Below are 19,893 nucleotides of genomic sequence, written 5' to 3'. Positions count from 1 at the left end.
TGCATTTTCCAAGCAAATTCCAAGTGTGCTCGTGTGCGTGGCCGTTGTCTCCCTCCCGTAGACTGTGCTGTGGGGAGGGGGGTGGACGCCGGGCCTCTGGCGCGCTCTGCACGGTCCTCTCCGTGTCTGGTGGGGAGCACACTCGGCTCTCTCAGTCACTAAAATTCAAAGAGCGTGATTTCCTTACAAGCTCTTACACGCACTGTCAAACAGATAGATGGTGAAATAGCTTGTCGGTTTAGTGCAGTGTGTGAAGTAAGTTTAACACTTGAGAGAAGAGAAAGGAAACCTGACGGGCTGCATTGCCTGGGGGATTCTGGCTTGGGCCCCTCCGGGATGGGCGTTAGCTGTTCTGGGGTTTTGGGTGCTGTGAGCACTCGTCCTGCTCCCCAGCTGCTGGATTAGAGCCCGTCCCGTCTCTGCCCTGTGAGTGTATGAATCCCTGAGAGAAGGGGCGCACACTCTGTGTGTGCCTGCGTGCACTCAGTCATGTCTGACTCCTTGTGACCCTGTGTGCTGTAGCCCACCAGGCTCCTCTGTCTATGGAATTCTCCAGGCAAGAATACTGGAGGGGGTTGCCATGCCCTGCTCCACGGGATCTTCTCGACCCAGGGATCAAACCCGCGTCTCTTGAGTTTCCTGCATTGGCAGGCGGGTTCTTTACCACTCATGCCGCCAGAGTCCAGGCCAACTACATTCTCTCATGTGCCTGTCTTCTTCCTGGGCGGGGGTCCTGCCTGGGCTCTGAGCTTACCACACTTAGCTCCGTAGCGGCAGCAGGCCAGCCACTATGTGTGTGCAGACTGGGGAGGGACAAGGAACAAGACCAGGAAGACAAGGGGAATCCAAGGGCCCGGAAAGTGCCGGCCTCCAGCAGTCAGGGCAGCTGAAGCACAGACTGGACTGGAGCGGAGCAGGAAGGGGAGGCACAGTCAGGCCCCAAGGCTTCACGGTCACATCCTGAGGTGCAATTCCTTGTTCCTGGGGCTTGGTCCAGACCCCTGCCCTGAGCAGGCTCCGGTGTCGCTGGGTGTTGAGTGGCTCAAGGTCCCCCTGGACGTCACGGGTGATAGCTTACAGTGAACAGGGTCACATTCATGGCCTCTGAAGGAGAGAATTTGGTTTCCAGGCCAGAGATGAGGTTTGATCACTCAGAGGTTTTGTGTAGCAGAGTTTTATTACAGTGAAAAAGGGACACAGAAAGCTTCTGACATAGACCTCAGAAGGGGGTAGAGTGCCCTCCCCATTTGTCTTAGCAAGGCCTTGTATACTTTTTCAGTTGGTTACTAACAATAGAGAGGTCTTACCTCTTCATAACTCTTAAGATAACAAGTTTAATCAGAAGGTTCTTGTTCTTAACAAGAAACACGTCTTCAAACAAGATACAGTGTTGTTACATAATCATTAGTGCAGAGTTTAAGGAAAAACAAAGGGCTTCCCTGATAGCTCAGTTGGTAAAGAATCCACCTGCAATGCAGGAGACTGTAGTTTGATTCCTGGGTCGGGAAGATCCCCTGGAGAAGGGATAGGCTACCCACTCCAGTATTCCTGGGCTTCCCTGGTGGCTCAGCTGGTAAAGAATCCTCCTGCAGTTCAGGAGACCTGGGTTCGATCCCTGGATTGGGAAGATCCCCTGGAGATGGGAAAGGCTACCCACTCCAGTAGTATGGCCTGGAGAATTCCATGGATTGTATAGACCATGGGGTCACAAAGAGTTGGACACGACAGCAACTTTCACTCTCACTTTTAAGGAAAAACATCCCCTAAGCAAGATGACTTGTTTTGTTGTGTAATCATCAGCTCTGGGCTTAAAAAACATCTTATAAGATGAAGGAATGTAAACAAACAAAAAACACTCTTCCTTTCTCCTCCTCAAGGGCCCCAGACTCCTTAACCTGCCTAAGAGAGTCACTCTCTCAGGGTGGAGTCTCCGTGTCTGCTGAGGCAAATGGCGCGGGAGAGCTGAGGTCCCCAGGCTCCTAAAGGGCCAGCTGATTGTCTTCTCTCATTTCAGTGCTTCAAGCAGTGGCTGAAGAGCCAGCGCACCTGCCCAGCCTGCCTGGGTCATGACCTCCTGTCAGAGGAGTAGCTGCCCTGCTGGAGGCGGCCCGCCTGCTATTCTCAGCAGCTACAGTTCACGCTGGAGATACGCTGCTTGTTGAGTTGGAAGACTAGCAGTGTACTCCCTTTGGTATCAAAAGCAGACACCTGAAGCTTCTTTGCACTCTGTGTTGCAGTGCTAATAAATGGAACTCTTTAATACAGCTGAGAGTAAGTAATTTCCCAACTCCTGACTAGATATACAGTAATCGCCAAGTGGTGGCTGATAAAATCACGTGTAACCGCTTCCTTCTGTTGTTGGGGCTGCTGCAGAGGCGCGCTCTGAGATGGAAGGAAAAGACAGTGAGTGCCCCAAAGCAGAACTCGATTATCAGCATCCTTGGCCTGCTAAAGTGCCCCCGGGAAAAGGTTTTTGAGATCGGTATTCCTGAACTTATGCCTACATTTTTCCTCAGAGATTCTGTGTTTTAAAAAATGAGCTTAAGCAGACTACCTTTTAATAGGTTGTAATGTTAATATTGGCTGATTTCAGACCAGAAGATTCAAGTCTCCTATTCATGTGATTTTTCATTTCATTATTTTTTCTCCCCAGTAGATTTGTAAGTGCTTGTTTTCCATCTTTCAAAGACACAATGATTTTTGAAAATCAGTTACAAAACCCTTGCTAACATCAGCCAAGACTTCTTAACCCCTGAAGTCGAGGCTCCCTCATCATCATCCCACCCCCGGGTCTGGAGCAGACTGTTTTGAATACCTTACTGTTCTCGTTAGTGACCTTTGTCTGCCTCTCTGAGTTAGACAACAAGCGTTTGGGTATCTGTCTGGCACACAGCGGCAGCTGAGGGAAACAGTCACCATCATTCCCTTTCCTTACCCCACCACCAAAAAGAGACACTTGTATAATTAGACAGTCCTGAGATGTTGCTGTTCCAGTCATTCGTGTTTGACATTGTGTAGAGTAATGCATGCACTCGTGTACTGTAGCCTGAGAACAAAACCGCAGCTGCGTTAGACAAACTGCTTCTCTTCAGTGACTTACAGACAGCAGTAGACATAGAACCGTGAATTACGGGCGCCTTCCATCTCTCTCAAACCAGAAGGATCAAAAAGTGTTTTCCCACGCGTTCTCTGTTTCCCTCAGAAGCTCAGAGCCGCAGGTTCACGCGCTGACGCAGTCGCCTCCGTCTGCTTTGCTTCTCCCTCGGTTTTGACGTCTTAGTGCATAGACGCTCATTCCATATTTTGAAGCAGGTCCCGAAAACATTGTCTGCATGTTCAGAATAACTGAGGACTTGCAGATACGAAGGTATACAGGCGCAGCGGGAAAGGAGAACAGCTGGAGAGTGAGAGGATGTGTTCGTGCATAACCTCAAACTGTTAACTTGTGAACATGCCTTCCACGTGTCCTGTGTCGAAATAAAGAGCGTTCTAAAATAATAGCTGTGTTATCCATTCTTTATCTAATTTAAAGCATTCTGCTTGAAAATTCAAGACATATATTATGCTACCAATTTAAAAGGTGATTCGTTTGGACAGAAGAGCCACTGTACGTCTGAGGAGTCTAACCAAGAGTTCAAGGACATTTTCAAAACTGGATCAAAGTATCCTTTTGCTTAATTAAGTAGAGGTTGCTAAACTCAAGTTCACAAGATTGGCTGTTGAAATCTGTGAATGGAAAGACTAGACAGAGATGATAGAGTTTACTGTTCTAGGCTAGGATGAGAGGTTTTTCAGGCGAATACGTATGAGAGTGTCGAAGTTAATCAGATTGCATTTCTCACTGTTGATCTCTGTGAGGCGCTTGCGGAGGGTTAGGGTTAGCAGACTTCTGGTTCACACCAAAATGACCTTGATACAGGGTCCTGTCCTGGACCCTGTGGCAGGGACCAGATATTCCCGGGGATGATTTAGGTTGGACCAGCTTTTAGGGACCTTTTGGTCCTTGTGGATACAGGGCTACTGAGGCTGGTGAGAAAGGGCTCCCTGATAGAGGACCTTCTAGTCTGCCAAGCACCAAGAGATGATCCAGGAGAGCCAGTGTTACCAGTCTCTGTCTTTAGTCCGATAGCGTTTAATTCAGAATAGTGTGTAACTTTGAGCAGTAACTATTCTTAAGAGCTTGGATTATTTTCCCTGCTGAAAAGTTCATGCTATACATAGGGCATAATCCAATACAAAATTGAAATGTTACCCTAGCATTGTAAAACGTTACCACCTTTTAAAAATTTTAATTGGAGGATAATTAAAATATTGTGATGGTTCTTGTTATACATTACTACATTTTTAAGGTGATTTCAAAGACTAGAAGCAGGTGGGCCAGGCGACCACAACACAAGGCAGAAGCAGTGAAATACTTTTAGGCAGCTTCCATCAGATGACACGCTCCGGAGAAACGGAGTAAAGAAAACAGGTAAGAGAAGTAATAGCAGAGGTGGAAATCCCTTTCATCGTCATGTGAAGTACTTGCTGATGCAGCTGATAAAAAGCAAAGACAGTAAAGTCCTTGTAAAGTAAAGACTGTGTAAAGTAAAAGTAAAGACGGGAAGCCTTGTCAAAATGAAGACCAAAAACATCTCCAACATAACCCTTCTTGAAAGAAACAGGAACTGCTTTTCAGGCGTTTTAACTTTAATCAAACTTAATTAATAAAGGTTAATCATCAAGCCTTATTCAAAGAATAATTTTAAAAAGAATGCATCACCGTAGCTAACCCCCTTTTCCTCTTCACCCCGACGTGATCTGCTTAGAGGGCACGCCCACCTTTGTGTAGCCACATACCTTCAGTGCTTTGCTGAGAAGGTGGGCCCACCTGGACGCCAGTGAGAACAGCTGTGTACTGAGCACCTGCTGTGTGCTAGGCCCTGGGCACAGCATCCTGATACAGCAGTGAAGGAGGGACACGGACTCCACGGAACTCGTCCTGCAGTTACAGACAGTAAACAAATTCAGACTGTAACTTGGTGCCGAGGAGGACTTTAAAGAAGCATCAAGGGAGGTATACAGATGAATAATAAAATCCCTGTAAAGCGGTTAGCACAGTACCTAGCACATGAACCTATGACAAAGGGGATCCAGTAACTATTACTCTGGTCAGGGTCTGGAAGTTGGACAAGGAGAGAGCTTGGTGGTCTTGTATAAGAAAAGTTTCATTAGATTTTGTTGTTCAGTTGCTAAGTCTTGTCTGTCTCTGCAACCCCATGGACTGCATGCAGCACACCAGGCTTCCCGGTCTGTCACTATCTCCCGGAGTTTACTCAGACTCATGTCCATTGAATCAGTGATGCCATCCAACCATCTCATCCTCTGTCGTCCCCTTCTCCTCCTGCCCTCAATCTTTCCGAGCATCAGAGTCTTTTCCAATGAGTCGGCTCTTTGCATTAGGTGGCCAGAGTATTGGAGCTTCAGCATGTTCAGGGTTGCTTTTCATTAGATTAGGAAGCCTGGATTGTGGAACACAGTCAAGTAGAAAAAAGGAGAAGAAATCCGATCACCTCAAAGTCATTTTGAAAAATAACAGCTTTGTTCCTGATATCTCCCTAAGTTGACTTTGGCTACATCATGATTCCATAGTGAAGGATGATCTCACCTGTGGCTGTCCCATTACCTGGAGGAGCAGTTTTGAGGTAGCTTTTCTGTTCAGTTTGGGTTTAGGCCCAGAGCTCTGTGCCTAGCTTAGCAGGGGTCTTGTGTTGACATGGTAGAGGCCTGGGCAGGTTCATCCCACTGGAGGAGGCATGTGACCCCAGCTCCCCTGTTTGAGGGGAGGACTGTTACTGTCATCGCCCCCAGTTTACATAGTCTCTTCTGGTTGGATGGCGTCACTGACTCGATGGACATGAGTTTGAGCAAGCTCCAGGAATTGATGATGGACCGGGAAACCTGGCGTGCTGCAGTCCAGGGGGTCACAAAGGGTTGGACACGACTGAGCAACTGAATTGATTTATCCCTTAAAGGAACAAGAATGACAAAATATTTAGCCAAAATCTAGAAATTAAACAACACTAGTAAACTACAAAATCCTAATGAGACAATCATCAATAATCAGAAAAAAAAGCTTTTGTCTACATTAAGAATACTAATTTTGGGTACACATACAGGAGAAAGTCAGCCTTAACCTCACACCATACACCGACATAGTTCCCAATGGATAGGTTCCAGTGGTCCTAAGTGTGAAAAATGAAATAGTTTTTCTACAGAAAACAAATCTTGTCCTTAGCAAAGATTTACTAGGATCTAAGTGCTAGCCATGAAGATAAAAATCTGATAAATTGGGTATTGTTACAATTAATGACTCTTACCAAGTCAAGCTGTGAAGTCGAGGAAGCTTGTAATACTTCCAACAAAGGTTCCAAGATGTATAAAAAAATGTGTCATTAACGAAAAATACACAATATACTTAGAAATGCAAGATTTGAATAGGCTGTTCACAACTATCCAATGGTTAATAGGCATTTCGATAGCCAGGTGTGTTTCTGTCATCAAATACAAATTAAAACCAGTAACATCCTGCAGATACACACCAGGATGGCTGAAAGTAAAAAAGACAACTAATCCTGTAGTGCCCAAGGACACAGTCCCCAGGCACACACTTAGAAACGCGTGCCGCGGTGCAAGTGCTTCATACTTGGCTTCACGCACAATAGCCTCAAACTGGAAACCACCCAAGCATCCCTCGATGTAAAATGCACAGGCCGTGGCCTCTTCACACAGTAGAATGATTGTCAGCAACGAGATGAAGGGACTGCTGCCTCACACAGCTACACAGAGGATTCTCACAGACAGAACTGAGCCAAAGCAGCCCAACAAAATGGAGCTCCACTTAACGTGACTTCAGAGAACTGGAAGCTGGTGGCAGAGGGCAGTTAGCTGTGAGGCAATGCTGCTGACAGGGAAAGGCTGGAAGGGCGCTCTCATCTTCGGCTGAGCCGTGCTTACGTAAATTCGTGGAGCTATATGTTAAAAGAATGCACTTTCCTGTCGTCGTTTTCCATAAAACTAAACCTTTCAAAACACAAGAACAAGACGATACGCCTGGCCCCTGGAGGCAGTGATAATTGTGGGCCCTGCAGTGCTCCTGGGGAAGTTGGCCTCCCCCTTCCCACACACAGCGGCCCCTCACAGCTATGAGACTCCGTTCCTGCTGAGGCCTGGAGCGACCTGAAGGCCCCACTGTGGGGCAGGTGCCCCCTCCTGGGGTTGCTGGTTCCCGCAGCCTGCCAGTGGGCACCTCAGCATGCCAGTGGGCCTTTGGGAAGTCACTCTGGAAGGTAGGCAGGAGTGAGCCTGATGCCAACTGGTTATTGCTGCTGAGTCAAGAGGAAGAAAGCTGGACCACACCTTACTAGGAAGGTAGTGCCAGCCATCTTGGCGTTGCCTGGTACCAGCCGGGAGGACCATCCTTCTTGGCATGGGTGAGGTCTGAGGTACTGGAGTCTGCCCCAACTGGCCCCAGTAACAGGAGCCAGTTGTTCACTTTTCAGCACTTCTGTGAGCTGGCTGTTAAACACAACTACTGTTAAGAGTTGAATTACATAAGCTTACAGTGAAATTACATATATATATTTAAAGGCAATTACTTCCTAATTACTGCAGTTTATTACTTATGCTTTGCCAGTTACTGATATATCCAGTGTCTATACCCAACCCTGTCCTGTTGTGTCACATAGATACCTTAAGATTTACATAGGTGTCACATAGGTGGCTTGAAATCGGCTATTGGCGGGAGTATTTACACCACAGAAATCGGCAAATGCTACATATAACTCCTTCCCCCTCCCCAAAGCATCTGTGAAGGAGGAGTCTTGTGTAGGAGAAGCAGCCTGCCTAGTGAACGCTTCTCATCTCACAGTTGCCATGGTGATCAGGGGACTTTGACACGTAGCCCTTTTGAAATGCTTTAGGCTGAAAGAGCTTCTCCCCTCAGCTGTGTTGGCTGGGGGTCCTCACTCTCAGTCCTGTGGGTGTGTGCTGCCCCTGCCCACACAGACCCCATCCCGGGTGGTCTCCCCTTTGGCTGTCATCCAGGAGAGAAGACTCAGGTCACTGTGGAGCCCGGGCCTGCAGGGGCAGAGGCCCTGAGTCCACCTCCCCCGCAGCAGCTTTGCTTCCCCATCCCCCGGCCCTGCCGCAGCTCCCCTGCTGAAACCTAGAAGACCCCTTCTTACTCTGGTGGGGGCCCTGCCTTGGGAGCGTGCAGGTGAATGCAAGAGCAGGTGTAGCAGACGGGAAACAACCATGAGGACAGTCCAAGCTAGAGGCCACAGACACATCCTCTGTCCCTTGAAGTTGGGCCAGCCCTCAGCCTGGCCACGGGAGCCTTCACAGTTGAGCAGTTGGTGTTGATGACCCGGGCCTCTGCAGCAGGATATTTCAAAGAGAAAGTCTTCCTCTTCGTAACATGTATTTTTGTGTCAAACAAGTGTCATGGTTTTCGGCAAATACCTTGGGATTTGAGTGAATAAATACCATTCTGTTTTCAAACTTTTCTCTCTCCATTTTTCAGAAGTTAGGTGCAAAGGCATTCTGCCTAATTCTTTTGAGCCCTCTGGTTCAATTTATGTTTATTTGGTGTGATAGAAAGGTCTAAATTTAGATCTCCCTCCTCCCCATTCCAAGAAACCTGCACCAGCTCCAAGCTGTGCTGTCCTGAAGTGCCACCCGTCCCAGTGGGTTGAGCCAGCAGCCTCTGAGAAAAGGAAGCGCCTGAACAGATCGACATGGTGCTCAGACGCTGGCGGCTGCCCCAGCGCCCGCGGGACTCTGGCTTTTATCGGGGCCTCACTGGAGGCCACGTTGCTTCTGCTTCCGGTTTCAAAACTACCACAACCTCCAGATTGGCCAGACCTTTGAAAGCTGAAGCCTAGCAATTGTTACTGCCCTTCTCTGTAAGAGACGGAGGTGTCCATCAAACTCTGGGTCCTGGGCCTGGAAGAGACGGCTGAGCCTGCGTCTCCTTGTCCCCACTGTGAGTGGCGCTAGTGGTAAAGATCCCGCCTGGCGATGCAGGAGATGTAAAGAGACGTGGGTTCGATCCCTACATCAGGAAGATCCAGGGGCCTGGAAGAGGAGATGGCAACTGACTCCTGTATTCTTGTCGGGAAAATCCCATGGACAGGGGAGCCCGGCAGCTACAGTCCGTGGGGGTCTCAGAGTCGGACACAACCAAAGCATAGCATGCCTGGGGTACAGGGGTCCCGCACCCCTTCCCTTCTCCTGTGGCACCTCTATGCATCCCCACCGGGCACCCTGGGGGTGAGCCACGTGGCCCTGACGGTCACTGGTCAGATTTCTGGTCTCGCACACGCAGGCTCTCTCCTAGGTGCTGGAGAGGCGAGAGGACAGAGGCACCCAGAGGCCCAGCCTCATCCTCTTCAGGGGAGCCCGGGTCAGCCACGCCAGGTACCTGGTGTGCCTCTGGGGGTCTGGAGGAAAGGCAGCCCCAAGAGGCTGAGGCAGTGTTTGGGAGGGGAGGGTCACGTTCACCTGGAGCCCTGAAGGAGCCGGTGGGGACCTGGGGCGGAAAGAAGGGCAGGGGTCCAGGCTGACGGAAGTCACAGGCCGAGCCCGCTGGGACAGACCTGCTGCTGTCTAAGGGGAGGGGAGAGATGCCGGGTGCGGGGGCCTGAGACCAGACCGTGGGGAGCATTTTCAGCCTGCGGGTGACACCCCTCGTTAAGTGTCAGTTGTACCTGTGGACTTTTAAGAGTCGCAGAGAACGGGCCCCAGGCCAGGCAGGGGGCACTTCTGATACAATTACAGCCGCATCCAGCAGCCTACTCGCCAAACCTTTGCTTCCACCCTTGACCCCCCAGGGCCCACTCCCACCCCATACAGTCGCTGGAAATTCTGGACCCAGTCCAGCCCCACAGACCTACACTCAGTGGATCTGCCTTGCAGGACTCCAGGCCCCCACATCCAGGCCCACACCCTCCCCAACTGCTGCCCTCCACCCAGGGTCATCAGCCTTGTTCTCACCTCATCTCCCGCAGAGGGACCTGGGTCGCCCCCACCAGCCCCCTCCTGGGCCCCCACCACCGGCTGACACCCAGACCCCCCTTCTTCCTGCCCCACTGTCTGCTGCCCTTCAGTGGTGTGGCTGGCAGATTATTTATCCTCTTGGAGCTTTCGCTTCCATGTTCCTATGAGGATTAAATGAGGGTGATTGCACATAGTAGCTGCTCAATAAACACTTAAAAAACCATGCCCACTCAGTATCAGAGCCACCCCCGCAAACCGGCCACAGTGGTCTCTGAATTGGGTGCCTCCAACCTTCCTCACCTTCCCCAGACAGCCCTCAGTGTCGCCCAATGCTTTTTATGAACGACCATTTCTGGAGTGTAGTAGTCTTCTGGCTACTGCTCTGAGTGATCACAGATATCGCAGCACTTGGTTTCTCCAAGCCCCCTGCAAAGTAGTGCTAACTCTTAACTCCCATTTTACAGATGAGGAAACAAGTCCAAACAGTTTACTCAGCTTCCCCAAGGTCACGTAGCTGGAAGATGTCAGAGTCAGGATCGGCCCCTGCCCAGCTGACTTACTGCTCCAGCATCTGCTGGCCACTTCCCCTGCAACCAGAAGAACTCAGGCCCCCAGGCGGCAACAGAAACTTCAACTACATATTCTGAAAGCACTCAGTACTTCACCACCAAGGAGAATGTTTGTTGTGGTGGTGGTTTAGTCACTAAGTGATCTCCTCATGGACTGTAGCCTACCAGGCTCCTCTGTCCATGGGATTCTCTAGGCAAGAGTACTAGAGTGGGTTGCCATTTCCTTTTCCAGGGGATCTTCCCGACCCAGGGACCAAACCTGTGTCTCCTGCATTGGCAGGCAGATTCATTACCACGGAGCCAAGAATAATGTTGCTGTTCAGTCTGTAAGTTGTGTCTGACTCTTTGTGACCCCATGGACTGTAGGATGCCAGGCTTCCCTGTCCATCACCAACTCCCAGAGCTTACTCAAACTCATGTCCATGGAATCGGTGATGCCATCCAACCATCTCATCCTCTGTTGTCCCCTTCTCCTCCAGCCTTCAGTCTTTCCCAGCATCAGGGTCTTTTCCAATGACCCTTCACATCAGGTAGCCAAAGTATTAGAGCTTTAGCTAAAGCATCAGTCCTTCCAGTGAATATCCAGGGTTGATTTCTTGAATAATGTTAGCGTGGCTTTTTCATTGATGCCTTTTACCAAATTGAGCAAGTTCTTATCTATTACTAATTTGCTGAGAGATTGTTTTTTTAAAGCAGAAATTAATGTTGGAGTTCTCAGATGCCTTTTCTGTGTCAGGTTGATTTTGGTTTTTTCAGTCTGCTAATATGGTAAATTACACTGATTGTCTTTCAAATATTAAGGCAACCTTACTTTCTTAGGATAAAGCCCATTTTGCATCCCTTTTCATATTCTTAAGTTCAATTTTCTAATTTGTTTTAGAATTTTTGCATCTATGTCTGTGAGGTATATTAGTCTGATTAATCTTTTCTTCTCATGTCTTCTCTGTGGTTTTTGTAACAGGGTGATTTTTAGCCTCATATAATGATTTTAGAAGTATTCCTCCTTTTTGATTTTTGAAGGAGTTGGTACTATGTCTTTCATAAATGTTTGGTAGAATTTATCATTAAACACATCTGAACCTGGATTGTTGTTTTCATTTTGAATCAGTTCAAAATACATTTTAATTCTGATTTTCTCTTTGACCCACTGGGTTATTTTAAAAGTGTGTTATTTAGTTTCCAAATATTTTGGGTTTTTTCACATATCTTTTTGTTATTTCCAATTTATTAATTTTTTTATTTCCATGAGTCAGAAAGCATACTTTGTACGATTTAAATCCTTTTAAAATTATTCAGTTGGTTTATGGCCCACAATATGGGGCCAAAACTTGGCAAACATTCCACACACACTTAGAAAGAATGTGTATTCTGCTGTTTGTTGGTAGATCAAGTGCCCTATAGATGTCAATCAACCAGTGAAATTAGTCAATACATTGTTCAAGCCTCCTATATACTTTCTGATTTTCTTTCAATTTGTTCTCCCAATTAGTGTGTGAGACTTCTGCCTATAATTGTGGATTTCTCTCTTCTTGAAGTTCAACAGATTTTACTTTGTGTGTTTTGAAGCTGTGTTATTAAGTACCTAATTATTTAGTATATAAACTCTTAATGAATTGTATACTCCTTACATTAAGACTGATAACTAACTGATATGATGGTGACTGCAGCCATGAAATTAAAAGATGCTTCCTTCTTGGAAGAAAAGCTATGACCAACCCAGACAGCATATTAAAAAGACACATTGCTTTACCGAAAAGGTCTGTATTGTCAAAGCTATGGTTTTTCCAGTAGTCATGTATGGATGTGAGAGTTGGACTATAAAGAAAGCTGAGTGCTGAAGAATTGATGCTTTTGAACTGTGGTGTTGGAGAAGACTCTTGAGAGTCCCTTGGACTGCAAGGAGATCCAACCAATCATTCCTAAAGGAAATCAGTCCTGAATATTCATTGAAAGGACTGATGCTGAAGCTCCAATACTTCGGCCACCCAATGCAAAGAACTGACTCATTGGAAAAGACTCTGATGCTGGGAAAGATTGAGAGCAGGAGGAGAAGGGGACAGCAGAGGATGAGATGGTTGGATGGCATCACCAACTCGATGGACTTGAGTCTGAGCAAACTCTGGGAGACAGTGAAGGACAGGGAAGCCTGGTGTGCTGCAGTCCATAGGGTCTCAAAGAGTCCGACATGACTGAGTGACTGAACTGAACTGAACTATCATTATTAAGTGGCCATTTTTTATTTCCAATAGTCTTTGGTCTGAGATCTTCTTTGTTATTAGCATAGCTACTCCAGTTTTCTTTTGGTTAGTTTTGGAACAGTATATTTTTCCCCCTTTCTTTACTTTTAACCTAGTTGTCTTTATATTTATACTAGGTACTTTTTTAAGCAGCATCTAGTTAGGTATTACATTTCTAGCCAACCTGACAATTTATGCCTTTTAATTAGGGTGTCTGGACACTTACATTTGATGTAATTGTGGGGTTTAAATCCTCCATCTTGCAATTTGTTTCCTATTTGTAGTATCTTTTCATTCCCATTTCTTTTTGCCATATTTTTGATTAATTATATATTAATTTTTTGGTTTTAGTGTTGATTTATGATTTATAATATACATTTTAAACTTCCTTCCAATAATATTGTGCCAGTTTTTTTAGGAGAACCTTACAGCAGTATTCTTCCATTTCCCCTTCTGGCCTTGGTGTCATGGTTGCTGTACACTTTAAACCCTGTAAATTATAAACTCTATAGTACATTGCATATGCTCCAGTGTCTGTTTCAGTGTCTTCCCTTAAACAGTGTGAAGTTTTATGCTGAAAGGCAGTTACTTTGCTGGTAGAACTGAACCTTCCACACTCGTCAGTAGGCTTTGTGAGGGAAGGTTTTGATGGCCTTGCCCTGGAGCTGGAGGAGTCCCCCTAAGAGGGCTGCCCTTTCTCGAGTGTCTGCTGAAGGACCAGGGTGCTAGGCCAGTTCTCTCCGCTCTAACTGGTCAGAGCCCCAGCCCTCTGAGTCCTCAAAATCTCCACATCTCCCAGGCCCTCCGGAGCGGTTCTCTGCCAGGCCTCATGGAGTCTTGTCCCGCACACGCACAGCTTAGCCCTGGGCTGAGGCTCAAGGGAACCTGAGTGTCGACTTCCGGAGCCCCTCTCCGTGCGGGCGCGCAGTTCCAGCCACCTCAGCGGCCTGAACCGCAGTCTCTCTTACTGGCCCCCGGCGAGGGTCAAGCTGCTGTCAGACCAAAGCCGTGGTGAGTCTAGCCTCACCTCAGGGTTCACAGGCCTGCGACGGTTTCTGTACAGATTCCGAGAGCAGTTGCTTCGTGTGTGTCCACTTTTATATTCTTCTGTTGTGAGGGAGTAAGTCCTTTGCCTGTTCTTCAGTTCTGACGAGATCCGAAAGTCCTGGAGGACCCCGAGGAAACAGGATGTCTGACGCTCCATTTGAGCTTGCTGGCACTTCCGGAACGCGTGAGTCTGGGTCTCCGCCCTCCCACCTCTGCGTGACATCTGTTGCTACAAGGCTGTTTGGGCCGAGGTTTGCGGAAGGAATGGATAGAGGAAGCGTTTTGTGACTCAGTGACGTGTCAGAGCGGCTCTAAGGACGGAGAGCCCGTGAAACCTGCTGGTATATTGAGGGAAAATTTGTATTTTGACAGGGCAAGGTGAAAAAGAATTCAGCTTAACCTCGCCTTGAGAGATCTAAGAAATCCTGCAGACACCTTAGTTAACCTTTATATTCCCTGTAGCACCTACAGGGGCTTCCGCCTAGAAATGGTAAGACGTGATCCTAGAAACAAATGAATGAGCTGAGTTTACGTTCTCACTTCAAAAGGCGAAAGAGAGTCATTTCTATGTATTTCTGTGGTTTTTTTCCCCCTTGAGTGGTCACATGATTTTAGATTTAAGTTCTGATACCACGCTCTCATAATCCTAACGCTCTGACCACCCACCCCGAGCCACACTTGAGGAGAGGCCGGCTTTCTGTCTCGAGAAATTTCTGCGTGACCGCCCCCGAGGCGGGTCATTAGGGTGCCTGGCAGGGCCCGCGTGCGCTCCCTTGACGGGGCAGCGGGTGGAATCGGACCCCCGGGGGCCGGGAGAGAGGGAAGGAGAGTGACTGTGCAGAAAGGAATCCGCAAGACTCCGCCAGCCTGGGGACCCAGCCCAGAAAAGCGGAGTCCAGAGAGCACAGATGTGGCCTTCTGCCTCTGGGGGGAGACTGGGGGGTGCCCAGGGCTGGGGTGCCGGCCCTGGGGCTCTGTGGGGCCCTGGTTCCCTGTCTTCTCACTGTCTCTATCCCTGCCTTCTTCCCCTGGGCCGCCAGACAGGAGCTGGCAGAGCCACTTTCTGCTGGGACCGGGTGAGGGGCAAGGGGCCTGCAGACCACTGTCCCCGCTGACCGAGAACATAAAGGGGACAAGACAGGGGGTGAGGTGAGCCCAGAGCGCAGATGAAGAAGATGCGAAGACCGGAACCTCCTTCCATGCCTTTTGCCAGCTGTCACCACACACTGATCTTAAAAATAGTCTTTTTAATCCTGAGGAAGCAACCAGAGGAGAAACCGACTGGTTTATTTTTAAAACCTTACATGTCTGTTAGAAGCGCTGTGGGGATGCTCCGAGGTTCTGGCTGTCAAACCCTCTGACCTGGGGCTGTGGTCCTGAAGAGCTGGACGCACCCCACAAACAACAGCAGCATGGAAACACAGGGACGGCAAGTGAACAAACCCACCAACATCCAGCCACCGGGGCTCAAAAATCCAGGACGGCTCCCTCCTCTTTTTTTTTTTTTTTAATTTATTTTATGTGAAGGATAATTGCTTTACAGAATTTTGCTGTTTTCTGTCAAACCTCAACATGAATCAGCCACAGGTAGACATATATCCCCTCCCTTCTGAACCTCCCTCCCATCTCCCTCCCCACCCCACCCCTCCAGCTTGATACAGAGCCCCTGTTTGAGGTTCCTGAGTTTCTCACCTCTTAAAAAAAAATTACTTATTTTTTTCTGCTGCGCCGGGTCTTTGTTGCTGCTCGGGCTTTTTTCTAGTTACACTGAGTGCGGGCTACTCTCTCTAGTTGCGGTGCTCGGGCTCTGCATCGTGGTGGCTTCCCTTGTTGCAGACCACCGGCTCTAGGGCACACGGGCTGCAGTATTTGTGGCTCACGGGGCTGAGCTGCTGCACCGCATGTGGGATCTTCCCAGACCAGGGATTGAACCTGTGTCTCCTGCATTGGCAGGCAGGTTCTTTAGCACTGAGCCACTAGGGAAGGCCCTGGCTACCTCCTCTTTTTCAGCCATGCTTCCCACTGCCTGAATCTCACTGGGGTTTCATGGGAAGGGCAGACCAGATAGGGATTCAATGCCTGGCTAATGGCGTCTGTTTAGCGCGCCTTGTTCTGGGCTGCGAGGCTCATGACACAGCTGATCCCAGCACCCTGCACAGCGCGGGAGTGTCTGAACTAGAACGCTTTCCTGTCACAGACCTGCTCCCCGAGTCCTTCAGGGTGTTCAGTCACTCTGCTCCCTCAGCTGGAGTCTGGGAGGCCCAGGAGAGTTTGTGGTCAACCAGCTCACCCACGGGCCGAGACCTTGTCATCAGCCACAGTTCTTGCCCATGCTCTTCTCGCTGGAATCCCTGCAAGCACTAAAGCCTCCTCTGATCGTGGTTCCCGGACCAGCCAAATCTGACTTTTCAGGGCTGAGATCCACCTTACAGACTGATTCCCCCTGAGTTCTGAAGCCATAACCCGCCGTGTGACTGTATTTGGAAGATCTCCTGGAGGAGGGCAGGGCAACCCACTCCAGTATCATGGCTGGAGAATGCCCATGGACAGAGGAGCCTGGTGGGCTGCAGTTCATGGGGTCGCAAAGAGTCGGACACGACTGAGCAACTAAGCACAGCACAAGGTTAAAAGAGACCCTAAGGGCAGAACCCTAATCTGACAGGACAGTGTCCTTGTAAGAAAAGGAAGAGACACTGGAGATATACACGCACAGACAGAAGATCCTGTCAGCCACAGTGAGAAGTTGGCTGTTTGAAGCCTAGGAGAGAGACCTCCTTGAGAGGAGAAACCAAACCTACAGACACCTTGATCCAGGAGCTGTGAGAATCCATTTCTTGTTTAAGTCAGCCAGTACATGGTATTTTGCTGTGGCATTCCTTGCAAATGAACACAATCCAGCATCAGCATTTTTCCTCTTTCAAAATAACTTTGGCTATTCTAGGTTTTTTTGCATTGCCAAATACAATTTAGAAGCAGACTATCCTTTTCTACAAAAGTCCTGCCGGGGGGTTTAGAATTGCACTGCATCTACGGATCAATTTTGAAAGAATAGACACCTGAACCATACTGATTCTCCCCATTTCTAAACATGATATATTTCTTCATTAATTGAAATCATGTAAAATTTTCCTTATCAGTGTTTTATAATTTCAGTCTAGCATTTCATATCTTTCATGAAAAGTATTCCTAAGAATTCTATGTATTTTGATACTGCTGGGAATGCTGGTTTTAAATTTCATGTTGTTAGAAAACAAATTTTTGCTGGCACACAAATATAATTCTTCAATATTGACCTTGTATCCTACAACCTTGATAAATGTTATTAATTCTAGTAGTATTTGTTGTTCCTTAGAATCTTCTATGTAGACAACCATGTCTGCAGAGACAATTTTACTTTTTCCCTTCCAATCGTATACCTCTTTTTTCCTTGCCTTGACGCGCTACCTAGGACTTCTGGTATAATGTGCTGTCCCCTTGTTTCCGGTTTTAGGGGAAGAGAATTCAGTCTTTCATCATTAGTACGATGTTAGCTGTAGGTTTTCCATTGGGTGCCCTTTATCCAATTAAGGAAGTTTCCTTCATATTCCTAGTTTGTTGAGAGGGTTGTTGCTGGTGTTTTTGTTTCTTTGTCATTAATAGACGCTGAATTGTGTCAGTTTTTTCAGTGATCATACGATGTTTCTCTTTTATTCTGTTAATGTGGTAAATCACTTTGACTTTCTAGTGTAGAACCTCCAGTAAACCCGACTTGTTCAAGATGTATAGCTGGATGAGATTTGACAAAATTCTATTGAAGACTTTTGCATCTGTGTTCACGAGGGATCTCAGTCTGTAAATTCCGTTGTTGGAATGTCTTTGCCAGGATGTGGGATTAGGGTTTTGTTGACCTCATAAAATGAACTGCAAAATGCTCTCTCTTCTGAAAGAGCTTGCATAATGTTGGTATTATTTCTTCATTAAATGTTTGATAATTTGGATTTTTCTCTGGAAAAGTTTTATATAAAGATTAAAATATATAAGGCCACTCCCATTTTCCATTTCTTTTTGAGTCAGTTATGGTAGTTTGTGTCTTTCAAGGAATTTTTCATTAATATGAATTGTCAAATTCGTTGGAGTAAAGTTGTTTAAATATTTCCTTATTATCCTTTTAATATGTAAAGGACCAGTAGATATTTCTTCATTTCTGCTATTGGTTATTTGTATTTTCTTTTTTTTTCCTTCATAAGTTTTGCTAGTTCATCAATTTTACTCAGGGAACCAGTTTTTGGCTTTCTTAAATTTTTCTATTGTTTGTTGCTCTTCCTTTTCTAACTTCTTAGATCATTGGTTTTAAACTTACTGTCTTTTCTCTTAATAGCATTGAAACATATATATTATCATATGTGAAATAGATCACCAGTCCAGGTTCAATGCATGAGACAGGGTGCTCAGGTGTGGTGCACTGGGATGACCCTGAGGGATGGAATGAGGGGAGGTGGGAGGGGGTTCAGGATGGGGAACACATGTACATGTGTTCGGATTCATGTCAATGTATGGCAAAAACCACCACAATATTGTAAAGTAATTAGCCTCCAATTAAAATAAATTTTAAACATAAATAAACTTATTGTCTTTTCTCTTATATGCAATTAAATGATAAATTTCCCTCTAAAGCATGTGGTAGCTGTATCTTACAAGTTTTGATGTGTTATGTTTTCCTTTTTTATTCAGTTCAAAATTTGTTCTAAATTTCCGTATATCTTCCTTGATCCATGGATTATTTAAAAGTATATTTAATCTATAATATTTAGAGCTTTTCTAAATATCTTACTGTGATACAACTCAATTATATTGAACTACTGTGATCTAATATAATTCAGTTGTGATCTGAGAACATTCTTTGTATGATTTGAATCCTTTTAAATCTGTTGATTTCAATCTATTTAATCCTTTTCAATCTATTCCGGGAGATGATGAAGGACAGGGAAGCCTGGCATGCTGCAGCCCATGGGATGGCAAAGAATCAGACATGACTAAGCGACTGAACAACAACAAAATCTATTGATATTTATTTTATGGCTCTGCTTTTAAACCATATACTAAGTGACTTGAGTCTGTTGCCAGAGTGAGATTTGAAACATCATCAAAGATGAATCCAGGAGCAAAATTGAGGTGTGAGGGGTTCCCAGGGAGCTGAGGGCTGCTGAAGCATGGGGTGGGCGCTGAGAGGTGGGAGGAGGGTGGGCCCTGGGGGGTTCCTCTTGTAGGGCAGGGTGGTGCCCTGCACCCCTCCCCGCCCCCACCCCAAGGTGGGTGCGTTGGAGATCTGTGAGGATGTTTATGGTTGTTAGAACGATTGAGAGTCAGGTGGGCAAGGACCAGGAATGTGAGATACTGTGCAATGAGCTGGGTAATCCCACAGAGATAAGAAAGCCTCCCTCAGCAATCAATGCAAAGAAATAGAGGAAAACAATAGAATGGGAAAGACTAGAGATCTCTTCAAGGAAATTAGAGATACCAAGGGAACATTTCATGCAAAGATGTGCTCAATAAAGGATAGAAATGGTAAGGACCTATCAGAAGCAGAAGATATTAACAAGAGGTGACAAGAATACACAGAAGAACTGTATAAAAAAGATCTTCATGACCTGGATAATCACGATGGTGTGATCACTCACCTGAGCCAGATATTCTGGAATGTGAAGTCAAGTAGGCCTTAGGAAGCATCTCTATGAACAAAGCTAGTGGAGATGATGGAATTCCAGTTGAGTTATTTCAAATCCTGAAAGATGATTCTGTGAAAGTGCTGCACTCAATATGCCAGCAAATTTGGAAAACTCAGCAGTGGCCACAGGACTGGTAAAGGTCAGTTTTCATTCCAGTCCCAAAGAAAGGCAATGCCAAAGAATGCTCAAACTACCGCACAATTGTACTCATCTCACACCCTAGTTAAGTAATGCTCAAAATTCTCCAAGCCAGACTTCAGTAATACGTGAACCGTGAACTTCCAGATGTTCAAGCTG

General features: G+C 46.8%; 2 protein-coding genes across 14 annotated transcripts in view; one reads left to right on the top strand and one right to left on the bottom strand.

The window, feature by feature from the left end:
• The window catches only part of TTC3 (tetratricopeptide repeat domain 3), a 129,788-nt gene extending 126,290 nt beyond the window's left edge, over nucleotides 1-3,498 (top strand). For all 12 annotated transcript variants that reach the window (XM_070377423.1, XM_070377454.1, XM_070377477.1 and 9 more), the window contains one exon: nucleotides 2,015-3,498. In XM_070377423.1, coding sequence (XP_070233524.1) covers nucleotides 2,015-2,089 — 75 coding nt within the window. In that variant the 3' untranslated portion in view covers nucleotides 2,090-3,498. The remainder of the gene's footprint in view (nucleotides 1-2,014) is intronic.
• VPS26C (VPS26 endosomal protein sorting factor C) overlaps nucleotides 1-19,893 on the bottom strand; it is a 69,460-nt gene that overhangs the window by 7,936 nt on the left and 41,631 nt on the right. Inside the window, exons 8-9 of one of the 2 annotated variants that reach the window (XM_070377494.1) lie at nucleotides 4,840-4,981; nucleotides 3,453-3,467 (exon numbers count right to left, since the gene is read on the bottom strand). In XM_070377494.1, coding sequence (XP_070233595.1) covers nucleotides 4,842-4,981 — 140 coding nt within the window. In that variant the 3' untranslated portion in view covers nucleotides 3,453-3,467; nucleotides 4,840-4,841. Of the gene's footprint in view, nucleotides 1-3,452; nucleotides 3,468-4,839; nucleotides 4,982-19,893 lie in introns of those variants that run through there. The other variant, XM_070377489.1, reaches the window with a different exon arrangement.

This window comes from Bos mutus, chromosome 1, assembly GCF_027580195.1.
Source record: "Bos mutus isolate GX-2022 chromosome 1, NWIPB_WYAK_1.1, whole genome shotgun sequence".
In the NCBI taxonomy this organism is placed as follows: domain Eukaryota; kingdom Metazoa; phylum Chordata; class Mammalia; order Artiodactyla; family Bovidae; genus Bos; species Bos mutus.
The sequence above is the reverse complement of the archived record's forward strand: the minus strand, read 5'-3'. Positions and strand labels throughout refer to the sequence as shown.